Below are 20,824 nucleotides of genomic sequence, written 5' to 3' on the forward strand. Positions count from 1 at the left end.
ATTCTTCCCAGTGGGGCTACTCTAACTGCAGAATTTAAAATTTCAACCTAGGCCGGGCGCGGTGGCTCAAGCCTGTAATCCCAGCACTTTGGGAGGCCGAGACGGGCGGATCACGAGGTCAGGAGATGGAGACCATCCTGGTTAATATGGTGAAACCCCGTCTCTACTAAAAAGTACAAAAAAAAAACTAGCCGGGCAAGGTGGCGGGCGCCTGTAGTCCCAGCTACTTGGGAGGCTGAGGCAGGAGAATGGCGTGAACCCGGGAGGCAGAGCTTGTAGTGAGCTGGGATCTGGCCACTGCACTCCAGCCTGGGCGATAGAGCGAAACTCCGTCTCAAAAAAATAAATAAATAAAAAATAAATAAAATAAAATAAAATTTCAACCTGACTTCCAACCCTTGGCATGCTGGAACCTTTGTAGCCTGTTGAGTGTTTTATTTAGGGCTTCACTCCCATTGCCCAGGCTGGAGTGCAATGGCGCGATCTTGGTTCACTGCAGCCTCTGCCTCCCAGGATCAAGCGATTCTCCAGCCTCAGCTTCCCAAGTAGCTGGGAGCAGAGGTGCACACCACTGCACCTGCCTAATTTTTGTATTTTTTATGGAGATGGGGGTCTCACCATGTTGCCCAAGCTGATCTTGAACTCCTGAGCTCAAATGATCCACCCGCCTCAGTCTCCCAAAGTGCTGGGATTACAGATGTGAGCCACAGCACCCGGCCTTTTCAGTGTTTTCTATTTCTTATAGCCCATCTCACTTTGTAACACACCTTACACACCTTATAGTTGGATGCTTGCTTTAATAGGTGTATTGTTTGTCTGTTTGCCCCCACTAGATTGTAAGCTCCACAAAGACAGGAATCTTGGTTCACTTCTGTGTCCCCGAATGCCTAGAACAGTGCCTAGCTTGTAGCAGGTATTCAGTAACTATTTGAATGAATAATGAGTGAGTGAATTTGTAATGAACAACTAGTAATTTTATGACCAGAAAAGATAGCATTATGTCAAGAGGAAAAAAAGTGAAATGAGTTCCTACGTACGTGTTCTGATGCTCCTCACTTCCCTGATGAGGTGAGACTGACTCGATCACGTACAGCAAAGTCTGACTTTCCCAGCACTCCCTGTCGAACCACCCCTCCGGGAAAATGTGGCCAACCTTATCAAGATAAGTTGTGTGGTAGAGCTGTGTGGCTAGAGTTCTAATTTGATGGTGTATAGACTGCAGGTAAATCTTAGAGAATTATAAGAAACCTTGATCCACTCACAATAATTTAATAAAGAAATGCAATCACTGGCAAATACAAGCCTAGAGATTCTCTCTTTAGGGCCAGTATCTCTGTAGTACGTTTTATAAAATCAGTTCATATCGTTGATCAAGCATTTTCTGCTTCATTTAGCTTCTGAGTTCTTATTTCCAACAGGTGTATGGGTGCTGTAAAAAGCTTTTATTGATTCATGCAGAAAGGAGGTACATGAAAACCTTTGAGGAAACCAAATCTTCGTGTAAGCTTACATGATAGAAAGACCACACTGTTATTCCCTTCCTGTGAGGCTTTATTGGAGTTGAAATGTGCAGTGCATCCTATGGTGGAGTTACTTTGTTGCAAGAGTTGTGAATTTAACTCCTTCGTGATAGTTTGAGATGTGAACTTTCAAGATCAATATGAAAGTCGGTGATACTTTGTTGCATAGAGGTCAAAATATTTTTTTCATTGATCATATCATTTAGCTGCTTTTTATGTAGTGTTTTCTGTAGTTCTCCCTCTTTGTACTCCTTAAATCTAGGAGCTCATAGCAGTAAACAGAAAAAGAACTAACTCTGCTTCAGCACAGAGGGATATTGCAGCTAACAGTCCAATGAGTGCAAGAGGTGGAATTTCACCAGGGAAAGGTGGAGGATGGACACTTAATGCTGATTGACACAAATGGAACTGCTGCCTTAGAAGCTGGTATCCTGAATTTAATTAGTGTTATGCAACCATAGAGTAAAATATCTATCTCTTTCTTACTCCTCTTAATATAATCCTACCTCTGTTCTGTCTCAAAGAGAAATTTATTTTCAGCTGGACTCAGTGGCTCACGCCTGTAATCCCAGCACTTTTGGAGGCCGAGGTGGGCATATCACCTGAGGTCGGGAGTTAGAGACCAGCCTGGCCACTGCACCCGGCTGGCTGCAGTCAGTTATGCTTGCAGCACTGCATTTCAGGCTGGGTTACAGAGTGAGATTTTGTCTTGACAAAAAAAAAAAGAAAGAAAAATTTATTTTCAATATTGGTTTGATTTTTAAGATGCATATTGGTTTATATTAATTATTGGTATCAAGAATAAAATGTCATTGAGCTCCTTTTATAGGCTTAATGTTGGGGAAAAGATCAATTATAAACTGACTTATTTTGTGTATTTTCCCATTATACGTCAAGAACTGTGATTTTACTAGTAAGCTCTCAAGCTAATGCACCAGGGTTTTATGGATGTTGGCAGAAGACAGACTCCTGGCTCAAAGATGAAAAACATTCATTACTGCTTGAGCCTGGGAGGTCGAGGCTGCAGTGAGCCATGATCGTGCTACTGCATTCGAGAGACACAGTGAGACTCTGTCTCAGAAACAAACAATAAACTATGTAATGGTAACAAGTTTTGGTAGTTGATAATCTGAATGGGGTGTGAATGACTGATAATGTACCATTGGTCAGAAAAAAAAAAATCTCAAATATTTACCCTAATTATTTCTTCGCTCAACATGTGTCTTCCAATCTAAATTTTGTGATAAAAATAATTAAATGGGCCAGGGGCGGTGGCTCAAGCCTGTAATCCCAGCACTTTGGGAGGCCGAGACGGGCGGATCACGAGGTCAGGAGATCGAGACCATCCTGGCTAACACAGTGAAACCCCGTCTCTACTAAAAAAATACAAAAAAAAAAAAAACTAGCCAGGCGAGGTGGCAGGCGCCTGTAGTCCCAGCTACTACTTGGGAGGCTGAGGCAGGAGAATGGCGTAAACCCAGGAGGCGGAGCTTGCAGTGAGCTGAGATCTGGCCACTGCACTCCAGCCTGGGCGACAGAGTGAGACTCCGTCTCAACAACAACAACAAAAATTAAATGTACACATTTGTAATGAAGAAGACATTTTTGTTTGTATTCTGTATTAGTTTTTCACGCTGCTAATAAAGACACACCCAAGACTGGGTGATTTATGGAGGAAAGAGATTTAATGGGCTCACAGTTCCATGTGGCTGGGGAGGCCTCACAATCATGGCAGAAGGCGAATGAGGAGCAAAGTCACATCTTACATGGCAGCAGGCAAGAGAGCATGTGCAGGGGAACTGCCCTTTATATAACCATTGGATCTCTTGAGACTTGTTCACTATCATGAGAACAGCATGGGAAACACCTACTGCTGTGATTCAGTTACCTCCCACCAGGTCCCTCCCATGACATGTGCAATTATGGGAGCTACAATTCAAGATGAGATTTGGGTGGGCACCCAGCCAAACCATATCATATTCCCTGCTCCAGATTCCAGATAAGGGAGAGGAGGGAAGTGGTGCTCAGCCCCAGCCATTTGTGCTGAGTAGAGGAGGTGAGAAGTAGTAGAAAGTGGCTTCCTCAGTCTGTTCCTTCAGTGAGCAGTTGGAATGCACTGTTCTAGTCACATCTACTCCTAGGCCTAGACTCTGACCTGTTTTCAAAGCCTCATGTACCTAAGCCCTGTCTGTCTGCCTCCATCTGAACAAGGCTCTCTCTCTCCCCCTTTCTGTACTAGCAAAGAAGTCGATTATCTTCAGGGAAGGTATTATGAGCACACCGAAGGTATCAGTCACTTTTTTTTTTTTTTTTTTTTTTGAGACAAGGTCTTACTCTGTCACCTAGGGCGGAGTGCGGTGGCACAATCATGGCTAACTGCAGCCTCAATCTCCTAGGCTCAAGTGATCTTCCCGCCTCAGGCTCTCAAGTAGCTGGGACTACAGGTGTGCACCAGTACACCTGTTTGTTTTTCGTAGAGATGGAGTCTCACTGTGCTGCTCAGGCTAGGATGTCAGTCACTCTTACTAGACAATATTCAGCCAAAAAAATTCCAGCTTGAGTCCCCTAAGGATAATTTGATTCTGTCTAGGGAGGCTTGTGGAATGTAGTGGGGAGGCAACACCCGAGAGAGTGCCCTTGGCAACCTGGGTCCCATCCCTCTTGTGGGACTGTCCAAACTTGCCCCCGTTTCTCAGCCAAGACTTCCCTGGGAAATTATATAGATTTAACACTTCCTCTCAACCAGTTGTTCTCTGGGAACCTGTAGATTTACAGCATCAGACAGTTCTCTAATTAGGCTTAGCAGGTTTTCAAAAGACCGCAAACAGCTTTGTAGCCTCCCATTACTTCTTAGGGGAGGGAAAATCCTGGGCACGAACAATTAATGGCTCTGTGTCCATCCTGTGTGTCCAGCAAGGTGACTATTAGCAGCTAGTACCGTCCTATAAACTCAGATCCTGTAGTAATAACCCATCTATAAACATCCTCTTGTGGTTGTTTATTCTCCTGTTGTCTGTGTAGGGACCTGACATACTCCAATGAAATAAGAGTGCCTGCTTCGGTGAAAAGTCTTCAGAATTCTCTTGCGTTTATGGCATTGTAGTACAAGCCAGTGCCCAGTGGTGGTGATACAAGTTTCCTTCCTTCCCTTCCTTCCTTTTTTTTTTTTTTTTGACAGAGTCTCACTCGGTTGCCCAGGCCGGAGTGCCCTGGTGCTATCTTGGCTCACTGCAACCTCCGACTCCCGGGTTCAAGCGATTATCCTGCCTCAGCCTCCTGAGTAGCTGGGATTACAGGCACACGCCACTACGCCAGGCTAATTTTTGTATTTTTAGTAAAGACGGGGTTTCAGCATGTTGGTCAGGCTGGTCTCGAACTCCTGACCTCATGATCCACCCGCCTCGGCCTCCCAGAGTGCTGGAATTACAGGCGTGAGCCAATGCTTTTGGCCAATATATATATATATTTAAAGTAGAGGCTGCTTCCTGTCATGTTGCCCAGGCTGGTTTTGAACGCCTGGGCTCAAGTGACCCTTCTACCATGGCCTCCAAAAGCTCTGGGATTACAGGTGTGAGCCACAGCATCTGGCCCCAAGTTAACTTTGAATTGCACATATAGACACCCATGGTTCAGCTTGGCAGCACCTGCCATGGGTTCATACGGTGTGCCAGGCATCAATAATCGATGGCTGAACACCCAAGATGATTTTCAGAGGTACCTGGAAATTGTTTTTTTCCAAAGGTTTTGGCAAAACAGTCAAATATCAAAACTATACAGCTGCCTCAAGCCCTCTTTTAATAGAATCCAGGCACAGATAAATAAATTATGTCTTCAGCCTTCTGACGTCTCCCTGTATTTGCCCCTCTCTCATCTATTTTCTTGTCTTTATTGGTCTTTAAACTCCAGGCAGCTTTATTCCTCTGTCTTTTCTAAGCCCCCACCCTCACCTGCCAACCTCTTCCCAGGACTCCCAACCTTGGAGAGCCCAGACTCCAGAATTACGATATAGCATCAAGGAACAGAGGAGTTGCTCAAAACTTTCTTCAGATAAGGCACCTTTTGCAGGAAAAGGAGGAGGAAGTGATGTGTCCAGAAGAGGTCTGGTGAGGTAAAGAGCTACAACTGGCCAGATGCAGTGGCTCACTCCTGTAATCCCAGGACTTTGGGAGACTGAGGTGGGCAGATCACTTGAGGCCAGGAGTTCGAGACCAGCCTGGCCAACATGGCAAAACTCCATCTCTACTAAAAATACAAAAAATTAGGCATGGTGGTGTGCACCTGTAAGCTACATGGGAGGCTGAGGCAGGAGAATCACTTGAAACTGGGAGGTGGAGGCTGCAGTGAGCTGAGAGCACACCATTGCACTCCATCCTGGGCAACGGAGCGATACTGTGTCTCTTAGAACTACAATAGATTTCAAAGGGAAAGTTCTAGGCTAGAACTCAGAATGTCATTTCTGGATACCCTGGTCTTTCCATTTGTCTTAAAGTCATCCTGCAAAGGTCAAAGTCAAATAAATCTTAATTAATAATTTTGCACACCAAAGGAAAATTGCAAATTAAAAAAATATGTGAAGGAGAAGTGTCTGAAAGACTAATCATACCTGTTTATGGAGAAGAAGCCTTCTATTTTTCTAGAGGACGTGATTATATTCCATTTCTTTCTCAAATACTGACTTCAGAGTTTAGTGTAATGATTTTAATGTTGGGTAAGAATCCTACTGAACAGAAAAAGGGACTTGAGTGTATGAATTAGTCAGAAGGGGCTGGAAAAGTTAGGTAAATCATTTAAATACACATGGACAGAGAATGTGGAGGCCTCATATTGAAGGTGGTTTAAAGAATTCTGGGCCGGGCGTGGTGGCTCACGCCTGTAATCCCAGCACTTTGGGAGGCCGAGGCAGGTGGATCACGAGGTCAGAAGATTGAGACCATCCTGGCTAACATGGTGAAACCCCGTGTCTACTGAAAATACAAAAAATTAACCAGGCGTGGTGGTGGACGCCTGTAGTCCCAGCTACTCGGGAGGCTGAGGCAGGAGGATGGCGTGAACCCAGGAGGCAGAGCTTGCAGTGAGCTGAGATTGCACCACTGCACTCCAGCCTGGGCGACAGAGCGAGACTCCGTCTCAAAAAAAAAAAAAAAAAAAGAATCTGAGAAAAGTACCCCCTACTTAAAGTCTCTTTCTCACCAGCTTGCTGCAGCATCCATAATTCATTCATTGTCCTTTGTCTGCAGGAAGACCTTAGAAAATTCAGTGTCCAGGAAGGAATAAAATAACCTGTCATACAGTTCCTTTAAGGTGACAGGGTCTTATTTATTGCCAGGAAGCTGGAGAGGACAGGGAGATGGTGCTGAACTCAAGATAAACTCCTCTTGGCTTTGTCATTTTGCCAAGAATGGACCCTGCAGTAGAAGTAAAATACTGTCTCAGTCACAAGCACCTTCCAAGGTTCTTGGAACTTCCATGAGAGTACAGGGGAGAAAGATGTTTAAGTTCCTATACTCTGAATCAATAGGCCAGCTTTTTTGATACTGAAAAGGTCTCTGCATACCACTCCTCATGTTGTTTAGAGATTTAACATATTTAATAAAAAGTAGATTCCCAAAAAGCTATTTTAAATGAACTTTGTCTCCAAGCTAAATCTTTTTCAGGATGATCGTAAATGTTTCGGAGGCCTAGGACAGCTTGGAGCTAAAATGAGTATTTCTGGCCAAAAGCAGTAGCTCACGCCTGTAATTCCAGCACTTTGGGAGCCTGAGGTGGGTGGATCACCTGAGGTCAGGAGTTCCAGACCAGCCTGGCCAACATGGTGAAACCCCATCTCTACTAAGATACAAATAAATTAGCCGAGCGTGGTAGTGGTCACCTGTAATCCTAGCTACTTGGGAGGGTGAGCTAGGAGAACCCCTTGAACCCAGGAGTTGGAGGTTGCAGTGAGCTGAGATCACGCCATTGCACTCCAGCCTGGGCAATAGAGTGGGACTCTGTCTCAAAAAAAAAAAAAAAAATCTATTTTTTCCAGGTTTATGTTTTGTGCTGTGTACCAGATCAGTACTGTTGGGATGGCTCACTCCTCTTATTCCCAGAATTCTTCCTGGGAAACTAGCGTTCACAATTATTAGAATGTGAAAATAAACAAGATGATCCATTTTAACACCCTCACTTTACAGATGAGGAAGCTAAAGTGCAGGGTTGACAGTGACGTAAAGAGAATTGCACAGTGGGCAGAGGATGGGCTTTGGGATCAGGCAGGTTTGGATCTGCTGCTCAGCAGTGATGTGAACTTGGGCAAGCTGATTGGTATTTCCACATTGCACTTCCATCTTCTGTTAAGACAGTTCTTGGGTAAATCGTGTCTATAAGGCACCTACTCAAACAATGAACTCAAAATTCGCCCATAATAATACTATTCACTGTGAACTCAAAATTTGCCCAATAATACTATATTCACTGTTTTTTGAAAATTGAGACACAATTCACATAACAGAAAATTCACCATTTTAAAGTGTACATTTCAGTGAGTTTTAATGCTAGGTTGTGCAACCATCACCACTATCTAATTCCAGAACATTCCTTCACCCCCCAAAACCCTGAATCTATTAGCAGTGAGTCCCAATTCCCCTCTCCCCCAGCTCCTGGCAAGCGCTAATCTTTCTGTCTCTATGGATTTGCCTGTTCTGGACATGTCATGTAATGGAATCATACAACATACAGCTTTTTGTGGTCTGATTTCTTTCGCTTTGCATAATGTTTCCAGGTTACACCCATGTTGTAGCATATAATTTATTCCTTTTTACTGACAAATAATATTCTATTATATGGATATATCAACATTTGTTGATCTGTTCATCAGTGATGGAAATGGAAGACCCAGCTATCAGGTGTGATGGAAAACAGTTGCCATTGTTTTAATGGTTAGGTCAAAGTCAGAATGAGGATTTGGGTGTCCCACTTTCAATCTGGTCTTGTGTTTATGCCCTGCACTCTTTTTCATGACATCTGAGCACGTGTATTTTAAATAGTAGCACAAGTGTATTTTAAATTTTAAATACAGCCTAGCTACCTACTTTTAGGATTTTATACCTTTCCGTGGATTTTTCCACTATGGAAAAAATGTTTACAATGCAAAGAAATGAAATCTATACATTATGGAAAAATTGTGCCGGGCACGGTGGCTCACACCTGTAATCCCAGCACTTTGGGAGGCTGAGGCAGGAAGATCACAAGGTCAAGAGATCAAGACCATCATGGCCAACATGGTGAAACCCGTCTCTACTAAAAATACAAGAATTAACTGGGTGTGTTGGCACACGCCTGTAGTCCCAGCTACTCGGGAGGCTGAGGCAGGAGAATCACTTGAACTCGGGAGGCAGAGGTTGCAGTGAGCCAACATCGTGCCACTGTACTCCAGCCTGGTGACAGAGTGAGACTCTGTCTCAAAAAAAAAAAAAAAAGAAAAAAGAAAAATTGTGCTGAGAGACAGGTTTATTTTTTATTTTTGAGTCTAGTGGATGGTGTTTTGTTTGTTTGTTTTTTTGAGATGGAGTCTTGCTCTAACACCCAGGCTGGAGTGCAGTGGCACAGTCTCAACTCACTGCAACCTCTGCCTTTTGGGTTCAAGTGATTCTCGTGCCTCAGTCTTCTGAGCAACTGAGACTACAGCCACGCACCACCGCACCTGGTTAACTTTTGTATTTTTAGTAGAGACAGGGTTTCACCATGTTGGCCAGGCTGGTCTGGAACTCCTGACCTCAGGTTATCCTCCTGCCGCAGCCTCCCAAAGTGCAAGGATTACAGACAGGCATGAGCTACGGCACCCGGCCTTATGGATGGTCTTAATGCCTCTTTGTCCCTCTGTATTTCACAGGATGACCTGGCGTCTGTACAGTATCTTTCATCTGTCTGGTTTTATACATGTATGGTTTCTAGCCTGGGATCAAAGAAGGATTTTATTGAGTTTGGTTCATGTTTGAGTCATGAGTGTCCCTTTGTTGTTGTTGTTCACTTTATTCCATGGCAAAAATTCAGAATTATTCTCTCCTTTGGTTAGATAGTCACTGTCATTCAATTAATGTGACCATTAGGTATGGGGAATATATGCCTTTGAGCCAGAATTTAGTGCATTTCAAGCACATGTGGTCACCTCTCCTTCCCACTCCCTTGCCTGCTACCTAAGTGAAAGCTCACTATGAGATGAGAGGAGGCCTTTATGACCTGGCCTCCTTCCCATGTCATGTAATGACTGCCCCAGCTCTCAGGTCTGATTACCCTGCTGACAAGATCACAGAAGGCACGTTAATGTCTATTTACCTGCAGTCATTTCTTCAGAGGCAGCGCTGCACATAGCCCCAGGCTTTTACTGCGTGGGTGTATAAGATCCAGAAGCAGATCTGATTTGTGAAGGATTTGGTTGTTGACACTTTTGCTTAGGAACGAGTGATGTGTAGAATGTGGCAAGATTCCAGTGGGGAAGGTGTTTTCCTGGGTTCGTCAGGGATTTGTGCTACTTTATCTTAGGTAGCACAAGTGGAGGGTCCAGCCCAGCCTGGTTTCCTGACTTTGTGCAAGGGTTTTCTTTGCCAAAGCTTTGATGATCCGGTCCTGAATACCCCTAATTACTCATTTCATTTGATGTTGTATTTTCTTATCGTTCTTTAAGATCTGGAGCCGTTATCATGTGTCATGCTTCACATACCTTATCTCCTTTATATTATTTCCTGCTTCTGAATATCTGCCAGCCCTCACATATGAAAAAGCGGCTGACCCTGACCCTTGTCTTCTCCATGCTGAGCGTCTCTTATTCTTCCAACTGTTCCTGGTTGACACGGTCTCCAACAGCCTTTTGTCCTGGTCCGCCTTTGTCTATGTTTTCCACATTGTCAGTGCTCCTCCTAATGTGATGTCCAGACTGGAAATGACACTCCATGTGTACCATGATCAGCCCAAACTAGGACTGTTATCAAGACATGAGCCCGATCCTCATTCAACACAGTGCACGGTTGCCACCAGTGCCTACTTAGCCAGTTGCCTATTTGTTTTGTTTTGTGTTTTTAGGGACAGGGTCTCACTCTGTCACCCAGGCCGGAATGCAGTGGCATGATCTCGGTTCACTGCAGCCTCTGTCTCCCAGGCCCAAGTGATCCTCCCACCTCAGCCTCCTGAGTAGCTGGGATTACAGAGGCACAGACCACCACACTGGACTAATTTTTGCATTTTTAGTAGAGATGGGGTTTCACTATCTCTACGCCCAAGCTGGTCTCAAACCCCTGGGCTCAAGCAGTCTGCCCACTGGGCCTCCCAAAGTGCTGGGATTACAGGTGTGAGCCACTGTACCCATCCATCAGTTGGCTTTTAATACCAGTCACTGGCTGTTACCCCTACTCATGAGGCATAGGCTCCTGTTGTTGTGCTGTTGATGATTTGCTCCTAGGAGCAGAACTTTATACTTCCCCTAATCCACTCTATCCATGTTTTACCCTGGGGACTCAGAGTTTCATTCCATTGGAACTATATGGATGGGAGCCTAGCATAATTCCGATGCAAGAAATGGTGGGAGTGAAGAAGTGTTTTATTTTTTAATGATATGTTAGCATTGGCTCTGGTCCTAGAAAAATCCTTCTCCAACTCCTGATCCTATGGTACTTAAATTAGTTATTTCTAGTTTATGGGGTTTTGTGTTTGTTTTGGGAGTTTGAGAGTAATTGTTTGCATCAATTATGACAGATTAAAAGAGTGAATCGGGTGGTGAATCTCTTTAGGAAGCTCAATACCTCAGTCCATCGGCCGACTTGTTGTCACTTGGGTGGACCCTTGAATGCTTCTGTCTGCTGTGCTGTCCAGGAAGGGTGCATGGGGTTCTAACTGGCACCTGTCTGTCTGTTGCAGTTACCTGGCTGAGCAGTGCTGGAATGGCGGCTTTATCTACCTGATCATGCTGCGTCGCTTTAAGCACAAAGCCCACTCCACTTATAATGGCAACAGTAGCAACAGCTCTGAACCAGGAGAAGCACCTACCTTGGAGCTGGGTGACCGAACTGCGAAAAAGGGAAAACGAACCAGAAAGTTTGGGGTCATCTCCAGGCCTCCTGCCAACAAGGCCCCTGAAGAATCCAAGGGCCGCATTGGCTGTGAGGTGTCCAGTGACCCCAGCACTGAGCTGGAGAACGGCCCTGACCCTGAACTTGGAAATGGCCATGTCTTTCAGCTAGAAAATGGCCCAGATTCTCTCAAGGAGGTGGCTGGACCCCATCTAGAGAGGTCAGAAGTGGACAGAGGGACAGAGCATAGAATTCCAAAGACAGATGCTCCTCTGACCACAAGCAATGACAAACGCCGCTTCTCAAAAGGTGGGAAGACGGACTTCCAATCGAGTGACTGCTTGGCACGGGTAAGGTTTGGTTTGATTACGGGACCAGAATTTTATGTATTGTGTGTGTGTGTTTTTGCAGCCCAGCCCGTGTGGGAAATACAAGCTGGGCTCAGAACCAGAATTTTAAAAGAAATTTTGTTTGAAGTTGCTTTTAAGGTTTAAAAAATAGACCTAAGGTGACCTCGCATTGAGAAGCCAATAAATGCATTAAAAGTGATCGGAGGAGAATGACAAAAAAGCTCCAGTCATTTTATCCTACATAAATAAAGAGCTAGTCAAGTGATCCTAAGTGGAAAACTCAAGCCTTCTGTGTTAAAATTTGAGTCATGTGAGGTCCAGATAAAGTACTTAGCTGCATCATTATTTATCGCTGCTGTCACCGGTGGAATTGCTGCTGCAAGGCCAAGAATTCCTCATGGCAGTTGACACCACAAACATCTAAGCCTCAGTATTACACAGGAAGGGTATTCAATACACAGGGAAGCATCTGCTTTTATTTTTAGCAGTTCAAAATTAGTGATGTTTTCATGGGATCGTGTTATTACATTGCTGAATTCTAGGGAAGTCTGGAAGCTTGACAGAAATCTCTGATACTATGAAATCCAGCTGCGAGGGTCAAGGTTGGTTACCACACCTGCTTTGCCTTTAGGTGTATTCTGAATGATAAGGGGTAAGCTTCTAGCCTCAAATGGTCTCCCTCATTATCACCAACATTCTCTCTTATGAGGATTACATTTCTTTAGGGTAGACATGTTCATTCCAAGAATCTTCCTAGATATTCCTGCAGGCTGCAGTTGAAACGGTAAATTGCCGATGTGTATGCTGAGTGGTTTCTTCTCTGACTTAGGAGACAACCTTTAGGGATGAAAGAGAAAGTTATAAAGATGAAAATGGGTGTAGGAGTATCATGTTGAGGCCAGGCGTGGCGGCTGGTGACTGTAGTCCCAGCACGTTGGGAGGCTAAGGATGGTGGATTGCTTGAGCTCAGGAGTGTGAGACCAACCCGGGCAACATGGTGAAACCCTGTCTCTACCAAAAATACAAAAAATTGGCTGGGGACCTGAGTGGGAGGATGGCTTGAGTCTGGGAGGCAGAGGTTACAGCCAAGATTGCGCCACTGCACTTCATCCTGGGTGACAGAGCAAGACCCTGTCTCAAAAAAAAAACCCAAAAAGTATAAAGTTGAGTTTTGTCTGCTGAGAAATGGTGCCCTGGGCATAAGTGTGATTTCTGCCATTGTAGCCAAATGTACAATGGGTTGAAAAGCATTACAGTAACCCCTCTCTCAAGAGGTTATGTTCCTTCATTTGAGGAGTGGGGTAATCTTCATAAAGTTGGACACAGAGAAGGCATTATTTGTAAATAGAATGTGTGAATAAGAAAATAATTGATGTTTCCATCAATGATTTGCTACCAATTTTATGAGTTCCCCCAAAAAGGATTAAGGACAAAAAAAAAAAAAAAAGATTATAATATATACCTCTTCCAAATTAAGGGCTGTGAAAGTATTATAATGTGTTTCTTATCAGTGCGTACTCTATCTTGATAGGATTTCTTCCCTAATGATTAGATTGTGCATACACAGAAAGCCTAATGTGAGCAAAATAAGGTAGTGGGTATTGGCTCCCTTAATCATTTGAAGGTTTAAGGCACCAAAGAAGGTTGAATCTCACATACAGTCCAAAGAATAGGCCTTCATTTGACCTAGGACACAGTGGAAATAATTTGGAATGATTTTAAAACAAACAAAGGGCCAGGTGCAGTGGCTCAGGCCTATAATCCCAGAACTTTGAGAGACCGAGGCAAGTGGATCCCGTGATGCCAGGAGTTCATACCAGTCTGGCCAACGTGGCAAAACCAAAAATACTAAAAATACAAAACTTAGCTGGGCATGGTTGCGCATGCCTATAATCCTAGCTACTCGGGAGGCTGAGGCTGAGGCATGAGAATCACTTGAACCCGAGAGGCAGAGGTTGCTGTGAGCCAAGAATCGCACCACTACCCTTCATCCTGGGCAACAGAGTGAGACTGTCTCAAAAACAAACAAAACCTAAACTTTTAAGAGATTACTCATCATCCTCTGCTCACCTTCATTAAGCATAATAATTCTATTAATAAATTTAATTAAAATTGAACTTCTGGATTCGCTATTTGAAGACTACACATGTCACAGTTCCTTTGCCTGGTTTTTATGCTCAAGGTCAAACATCCTATGACGTATAAATGAAAGAGTGAAAACAACCAAACTGCGATCCATTGCCTTTAGGGCATTTTTTAAAAAAGCCGTATGCCTATAGAAAGGGGAGACTTGCCATCTGGAATTTGCATTCTTTGTAACTGTTTATAATTCATATTCTGAGTTTTGGCACCGGGTCATACCTTTTGCCTTGGTAAATCAGAATGGACCACACGTTTTCTCAGGCTCAAATATTTTAGCACCCTGTTCAACCATAAAATTATCTTTATTAGGTGCACTTGCCCAGGATTAGTAGGGTTGGCAAAAAGTAGATTTTCACAGCTTTCCCCCACATTCTGGTGGCACCCGAATTGGAACCAACAGACCTTCACACAAGACTGTTTAGGTTCTTGGGATTTTTATTTTTACTCCAGGACAGAGACCAAGGTCATGCTAAAATGGAATTTCCAGAAAAACAGAAAATGCCTATTTACCTCTTAAGCCTTTAGGGGGGAAAATTTTGTTCCATTTGAATAATGGGAGATTAAACATGTGAGTATTTTTCCATTTCTGCCTTTATAATGATTTAATATAGCTGCAAAAAATTAATAAATGACAGAAAAGCTCATAAGCATTCAGGCCATTTTTGTTTGTCAGGCACTTCTTTTTCATAGACTGTTACTTGTTCTAAGAAAATGTTCCATTAAAATAAACCCTCAGTCTTGCCTTTTCCATCCAGTTCCCTCTTAATAGAGCAACAGGAGATATATCTCCTTTAAACAAATTTTTCTTTTTTAAAAATGGTATTTTCTATAAAACATTAACTCACAATAATACATATACAAGCAGATTACTATTTAAAAAGGCAAAGTTGGATTTATCCTCTGAAACAGAATCTCCTAGGACGTAGACAAACTATTTTACACATGAGTTCAAAGTTCCTCATTATCTTCTTAGCAAAGATCTTTACTGCTCTAAGATGAGACTTTTTGCGAATCTGCTTATATAGAACGTAATGTATTTTTGTAATGCTACATGTTGAAAATGAATACAACCAACTGTAGTCACATAACAAAAAAAGAATCCTACCACTTGCCAAGCAGGACAGTTTATTCATGACTGGCACGGGAATGTCTATGGGTACATTTGTAGTATTTCCCTAGGAATCGTAATCTACCCTGTACAGTACCAGACCCTTTTCCTATGCCTCCTCTGTAAGTGGTTCAGCAGAGTTTCATGCAGGCTGCCCGGATCTGCATCTGCAGAAATGGGTAGAAAACTCAGAAGGAGCGTCACACTCAGAACATCTCCCTGATGAGCCCTCATGTTTGCATCAGAGGCAGCCTGAGGATGGTCCTTTTCCAGGAAGCCCCCTTGGTCACTGGGTGAACTCACATTGTCCTACATGGTAACATCTCCCAAGTCTGTGTGTGAGCCTTCAGCTCTCTCCTGAGCCCTGATGGCCACTGGGCAAACTTACATTGTCCTACCTGGTGACATCTCCCAAGTCTGTGTCTGAGCCCTCAGCTCTCTCCTGAGCCCCCTGAATTTTGTGCCCACTGCCTGCAGGATGTCTCCATGTTGGATATTTCACATCATGCCTAAAACTTAGCGCATCCCTTTCCCATAGCACTGAACCCACTCCAATGCTCTAGGTCTCCCCGTCCCCAAAGTTTGCCCAAGCTGGAAGTTTGATGAGATTCAATGGGGTGACCAACCATCCTGGTTTGTCCAGAACTTCCCCTGGTTTCTCACTGAAAATCCTGGGAAACCCTCCGTCCTAGGGAGACCAGGACAGCTGGTCATCTTGGAGTCACCTGAAGCACTTCCTGCTCCCTTCTGCTATGTTCGGTCAATCACCAAGTTCCGTCAACTGTAGCTCCTTTTGAAATCCTGCAGCTCACCCTCCCTCTCTCTTTACTCCCATAACTTCAGGTCAGGGCTAGGCTGCTTTCATTTCGCCCCTGGGCTGTCATAGTACTCCCCTACCTGGGACATCGCCCCCATTCCTATCCCATTCATCCACTGTCCCAACTGCCACCAGAGGGACCTTTCTAAACAGCACATCTCATTACTCACACACATGCACATAGGTGCACAACATACATGTGCGTGCACACACACACACTGGCTGAAACCTGTTTGGTGGGTCCACTTGGCCTTCATGGTTGTTACCAAACACCTTGTCAGTCATTCGAGGCCCTTTATCATCTGATTCCTGCTTAACTGTCTGCGTCCATCTCTCACTGCTTTCTTTTTTTCTTTTTTTCTTTTTTTCTTTTTTACCTTTACCAGTTTATTACATAATAAAGAATACAGATGAAGAATTGCATAAAGTGAGGTCCGGAGGGTTCCCAGCACAGGAGCTTCTGTCCCTGTGGAGGAGGGTGGGGGTGAGGGGGTGCATCACCCTTCTGGCACGTGGATGTATTCACCAACCTGGAAGCTCTCTGAACCCCATACTCTAGGGATTTGTATGAAGGCTTCATCCTGAAGGCATGATCATTTGTTAACTCAAACTCCAGCATTTCTCCCCTGACTCCAGAAGATGGGGGTAGGGCTGAAAGTTGAAAGCTTCTCATGGCCTGTCCTTTCTGGTAACTAACCCCCATCTGGAAGCTATCCCTGATGTCCAGTTTCTTATGCTTTCTTCCTCCCTGATTTGGAGTGAATTCACTGCAAGCTTTTTCAAAAGCCATGCTTACTGTCACCTCTGAGCCTTTGCGAGTGCTGCACTCACTACCTGGTTTCTTCTTCCCTCTCCTGTGTCGCTTAGCTTCTACCTTTCCTGGGGGACCAAGCCTCAAGACACCCTCCTCTAGAAGGCATCCGTGACATTCCTGCCACCTGCTCTGTGGTTAGCCATCTCCTCCTCTGTCTCCTGCAGTACCCTCTGCTGGCCTTCATTCATGCTCGAGCCCCACGTATTCCAATTACCATTTGGCTCGTTGTGTCCCCAGTAGCCTAAGAGCAGAGCCTTTGATTTTTTAAAAATGTTTTATATATTTGGGGGATGGAGGTGCAGATTTCTTCAACGCATATATTACAAAGTGATGAAGTTCAGGCTTTAATGTACCCATCACCTGAATAGTGAACATTGTACTCAGTAGATAATTTTTCAGCTCTCACCCCGCTTCCCCCTTTTCCAGTCTCCAGTGTCTATTACTCCACTCTGCATGGGCACCCATTGTTCACCTCCCACTTAGGAGTGAGAACATGGAGTATTTGACTTTGTGTCCTGAGTTATTTCACTGAAGGTAATGGCCTTTGGTTCCATCCATGTTGCTGCAAAAGACATGATTTCATTCTGTTTTATGACTGAGGAGTATTCTATGGTATATATCACATTTTCTTTTTTTTTTTTTGAGATGAAGTTTCACTCTGTCGCCCAGGCTGGAGTTCAGTGGCGCAACCTCAGCTCACTACAACCTCTGCCTCCCGGGTTCAAGCAATTATCCTGCCTCAGCCTCCCAAATAGCTGGAACTATAGGTACATGCCACCATGCCCAGCTAATGTTTTGTATTTTTAGTAGAGAAGGGGTTTCACCATGTTGGCCAGGCTGGCCTCGAACTCCTGACCTCTAGTGATCTGCCCGCCTCAGCCTCCCAAAGTGCTGGCATTACAGACATGAGCCACCACGCCTGGCCTGGTGTATACCACATTTTCTTTATCCAGTCAGCCATTGATAGATACTTAGGTTGATTCTATATCTTTGCTATTGTGAATAGTACAGGGCGGGGCCTTCTTTGTCTTTGTTTCCCATCTTAGCTCAGTGCCTTGTAGATATTTATGAAGGCCCCAAGAGTACTAGTCCTGGGAGATGGGACCCTGAGTTCCTGCCTCAGTTCTGCGATCCCCAGCACTGTGGCCTTCAGGTTGTTGCAGCCTTTCTCTGGCCTTCTGTTTTCTCACCTATAAACTAAGCATTTTGGTCTGATGACTAAGGGACTTCCAGCTCTGACATTATGCTCACCCATGTCTTACTGGTCATTCTGAATAAGAAGGTGTAAGTAAACGGTTTCAGAAAAGGTTTGCAACTAGAGCCGGAGCACTTACTGTAGCAAGATTCTGGTTGGATTGTGTCTTCTCACATATGGGGCAAAGTTGCTGTTGCAAAGTTTTCTTTTTGGTTCCAGCAGTAATGAGGTCATTTAAATGCTGTGAGACAGCTCCCTTTAATGTACGCTCCTGTTTTGGTAAATAAATCCCTTCGTTGGCGTCAGTGAAGGGATGCATGTGTGAACTCACACAGTAATTGGCAGTTTACAGGAAAGGGTAACACTCCAACAACATTAGTGCAGAAGACTGCATAGCATCCAGTTTTTCAGGGTTTGGCTTTTTCTCAATAGGCTGACAAAGTCTCGTTGCCCTTTTAGCTAATATAAAAGAAAACAAATGCCCAAACCATCTGTCTAGACAGGGTCTGTTGCAGAACTCGGCCTCTCCAACTGGACCAGGGTTCACACATTGAACACACTGGCAAACAGACAGATCTCCCATCTGTGTGAGCTTCTTAACCTCAGTCACAAGGACTGTCATGGAACCGTAAGATTAGTGGGTAAACATTCTATATTTGTTCCTTCAGTGCTATTTATGGGATATCATTATTATGTGGTAGACACTGTTGTAATTGCTAGAGAACTGGTTGGTAAGCAAGACAGACAAGGTTCTTACCTCACAGCGTTTACAGCATACCACAAACAATAAATAAGCAAATCCACGAGTCACAGTGTCAGAAGCTGACGAGCCAATGAAATAAAACAGGGTGAAGTGAAAGGTGGCTGGGCAGTGTCATGGGCAGGGCGCTGGTTGATGTTGGGTGTCAGAGCAGGAAGATCTCAGTAAAGAGGCAATGTTTGAGCTGAGGATTGAGTGTCAGAAAAGGGCAGCCCTGCACAGTCTGGGGCAGAATGTTCCCAGGGAAGAACCAGCAAAAGCATCTGCCCTCAGGCAGGAACGATAGAGTGTTCCAGGAGAAAAGACACTGGGCACTAGGAGACGATTCAGGAGGTGTGGTCAGGGCTGGTTACAGAGGTTCGCATATGCCACCTTGTAGTTTGAACCTTATTCTTGGTCGGGTGGGAAGTTGTTGGAGGGCTTATGCTGAGTGCATCACAGCCTGTGTTTTTTAAACATTCCCCTCGGATGTTTGATGGAGGATCATGGATTGTAGGAGGTGAAGAGTTAAAAGGGAGACCAATCTGGAGCTGGTCACTTTGACAAGGGGGAGGTGGTGGGGGAGATGAGCCGAAGTCGGTGGGTGTGGGATCTGTTTTGGAACTAGACTCTACAAATGGTACTTGTGGTTCAGATGTGGGAGGTAAAACAGAAGGAATCAAAGATACCTCATGGACTTTTGGCTTGTGGATCATCTTTAGCATGAGTAGAGGATAATGCTGTTCCCGTTGAGATGGGAAAGCCAGGAACAAGAGAGGAAAAAGTCCAGTTTTGATTGTACTAAGGTGTATATCAGTTACCCAAGTGGAATTGTTAAAGGAGGTAATTGGAAATATCCTTAATATCGTTATATTTAAGTTGGCCTGTTAGTTTTTGGCCATTACAAGTTTTAGCCTACTAAGTGTCAGACACTGGTTTTATTTTTTACTGAACGCTGCTGTAGGCAAATACATTTAAAACTGACAATTGTGGGCCAGGTACGGTGGCTCACGCCTGTAATCTCAGCACTTTGGGAGGCCGAGGTGGGCAGATCACCAGTGGTCAGGAGTTCGAGACCAGCTTGGCCAACATGGTGAAACCCTGTCTCTGCTAATAATACAAAAATTCGCTGAATGGATGTGGTGGTGCGCACCTGTAATCCCAGCTACTCGGGAGGCTGAGGCAGGAGAATCGCTTGAACCCAAGAGGCGGAGGTTGCAGTGAGCCAAGATTGCACCATTGCACTCCAGCACTCACTCCAGAGTGAGACCCTGTCTCAAAAGAAAAACAAAGACAAACAAACAAAAAAAACTGCTAACATTTACTTCTTGCTGCTTGTGTCTTCCTTTGTAGTCCTCTGAACTCCCTTCATTAAATGATCAGAAATTCCAAGGTGAGGAAACTTGCATTAATTTCTTTGGATACTCCCCTCCTATTTCCTACTTTCAATTTTGAAAAGAAAAAAGAAAAAAAAACTACGTTATTGGATAAAAGTGAAAAAGAAGGTCTGTTTCTTGACTAGTGTCGTTGGGGGCTATATTACAGACATGATTTCTGCCCTCTGAAGCCAATTTTATTTGTTACGTGTTTTGCATGACTTTGTTTTTAACGAGTTTTGTGATTTGGGGCGGCTGGGGGCAGGCAAATGGAGTGGATATGTGGGTGCTCTTGATAGAAAGTGTCTTGAACTCTTAGGTCAGTGTATATATACATTCAGGCTGATATTCTATTCCCATGAACGTCATTTTGCATGTTTCTTGTCACAAGTCCTACTTCTAAAAGCATTTAAAAATTAGAAAGGAATGTACCTAGTATTGTCACATCCTTCATTAACCATACTTACATGTTTTGTTTGACAAGGAGGAGGGGAAAAGGGGAAAAGAATGGTGGCGTAAACTAGTAAGGGGGATGAATAGGTTTTTATTAATTTGCGCTAAAACCCAAATAGATTTTCTTATTTCTGGACTCTAAGAATGGTCCCTGTTGCTCTTGGGAAACAGGTCCACGGCTTTTCTGTCCTGGAAGAAACACTCATCTTCTAGACCCCAGCAGTCAGAACATATCTTCCATGAAAAAAAAAAAAAGCCACCATCCTACTC

The 20,824-nt window shown here is 44.2% G+C and overlaps 1 protein-coding gene across 1 annotated transcript in view; it reads left to right on the top strand.

Annotated features, from left to right (window-relative positions):
• PDZD2 (PDZ domain containing 2) overlaps window positions 1-20,824 on the top strand; it is a 326,600-nt gene that overhangs the window by 189,438 nt on the left and 116,338 nt on the right. Inside the window, exon 3 of the mRNA XM_025388677.1 lies at window positions 11,409-11,910. Coding sequence (XP_025244462.1) covers window positions 11,409-11,910 — 502 coding nt within the window. The remainder of the gene's footprint in view (window positions 1-11,408; window positions 11,911-20,824) is intronic.

Source organism: Theropithecus gelada, chromosome 6, assembly GCF_003255815.1.
Source record: "Theropithecus gelada isolate Dixy chromosome 6, Tgel_1.0, whole genome shotgun sequence".
In the NCBI taxonomy this organism is placed as follows: domain Eukaryota; kingdom Metazoa; phylum Chordata; class Mammalia; order Primates; family Cercopithecidae; genus Theropithecus; species Theropithecus gelada.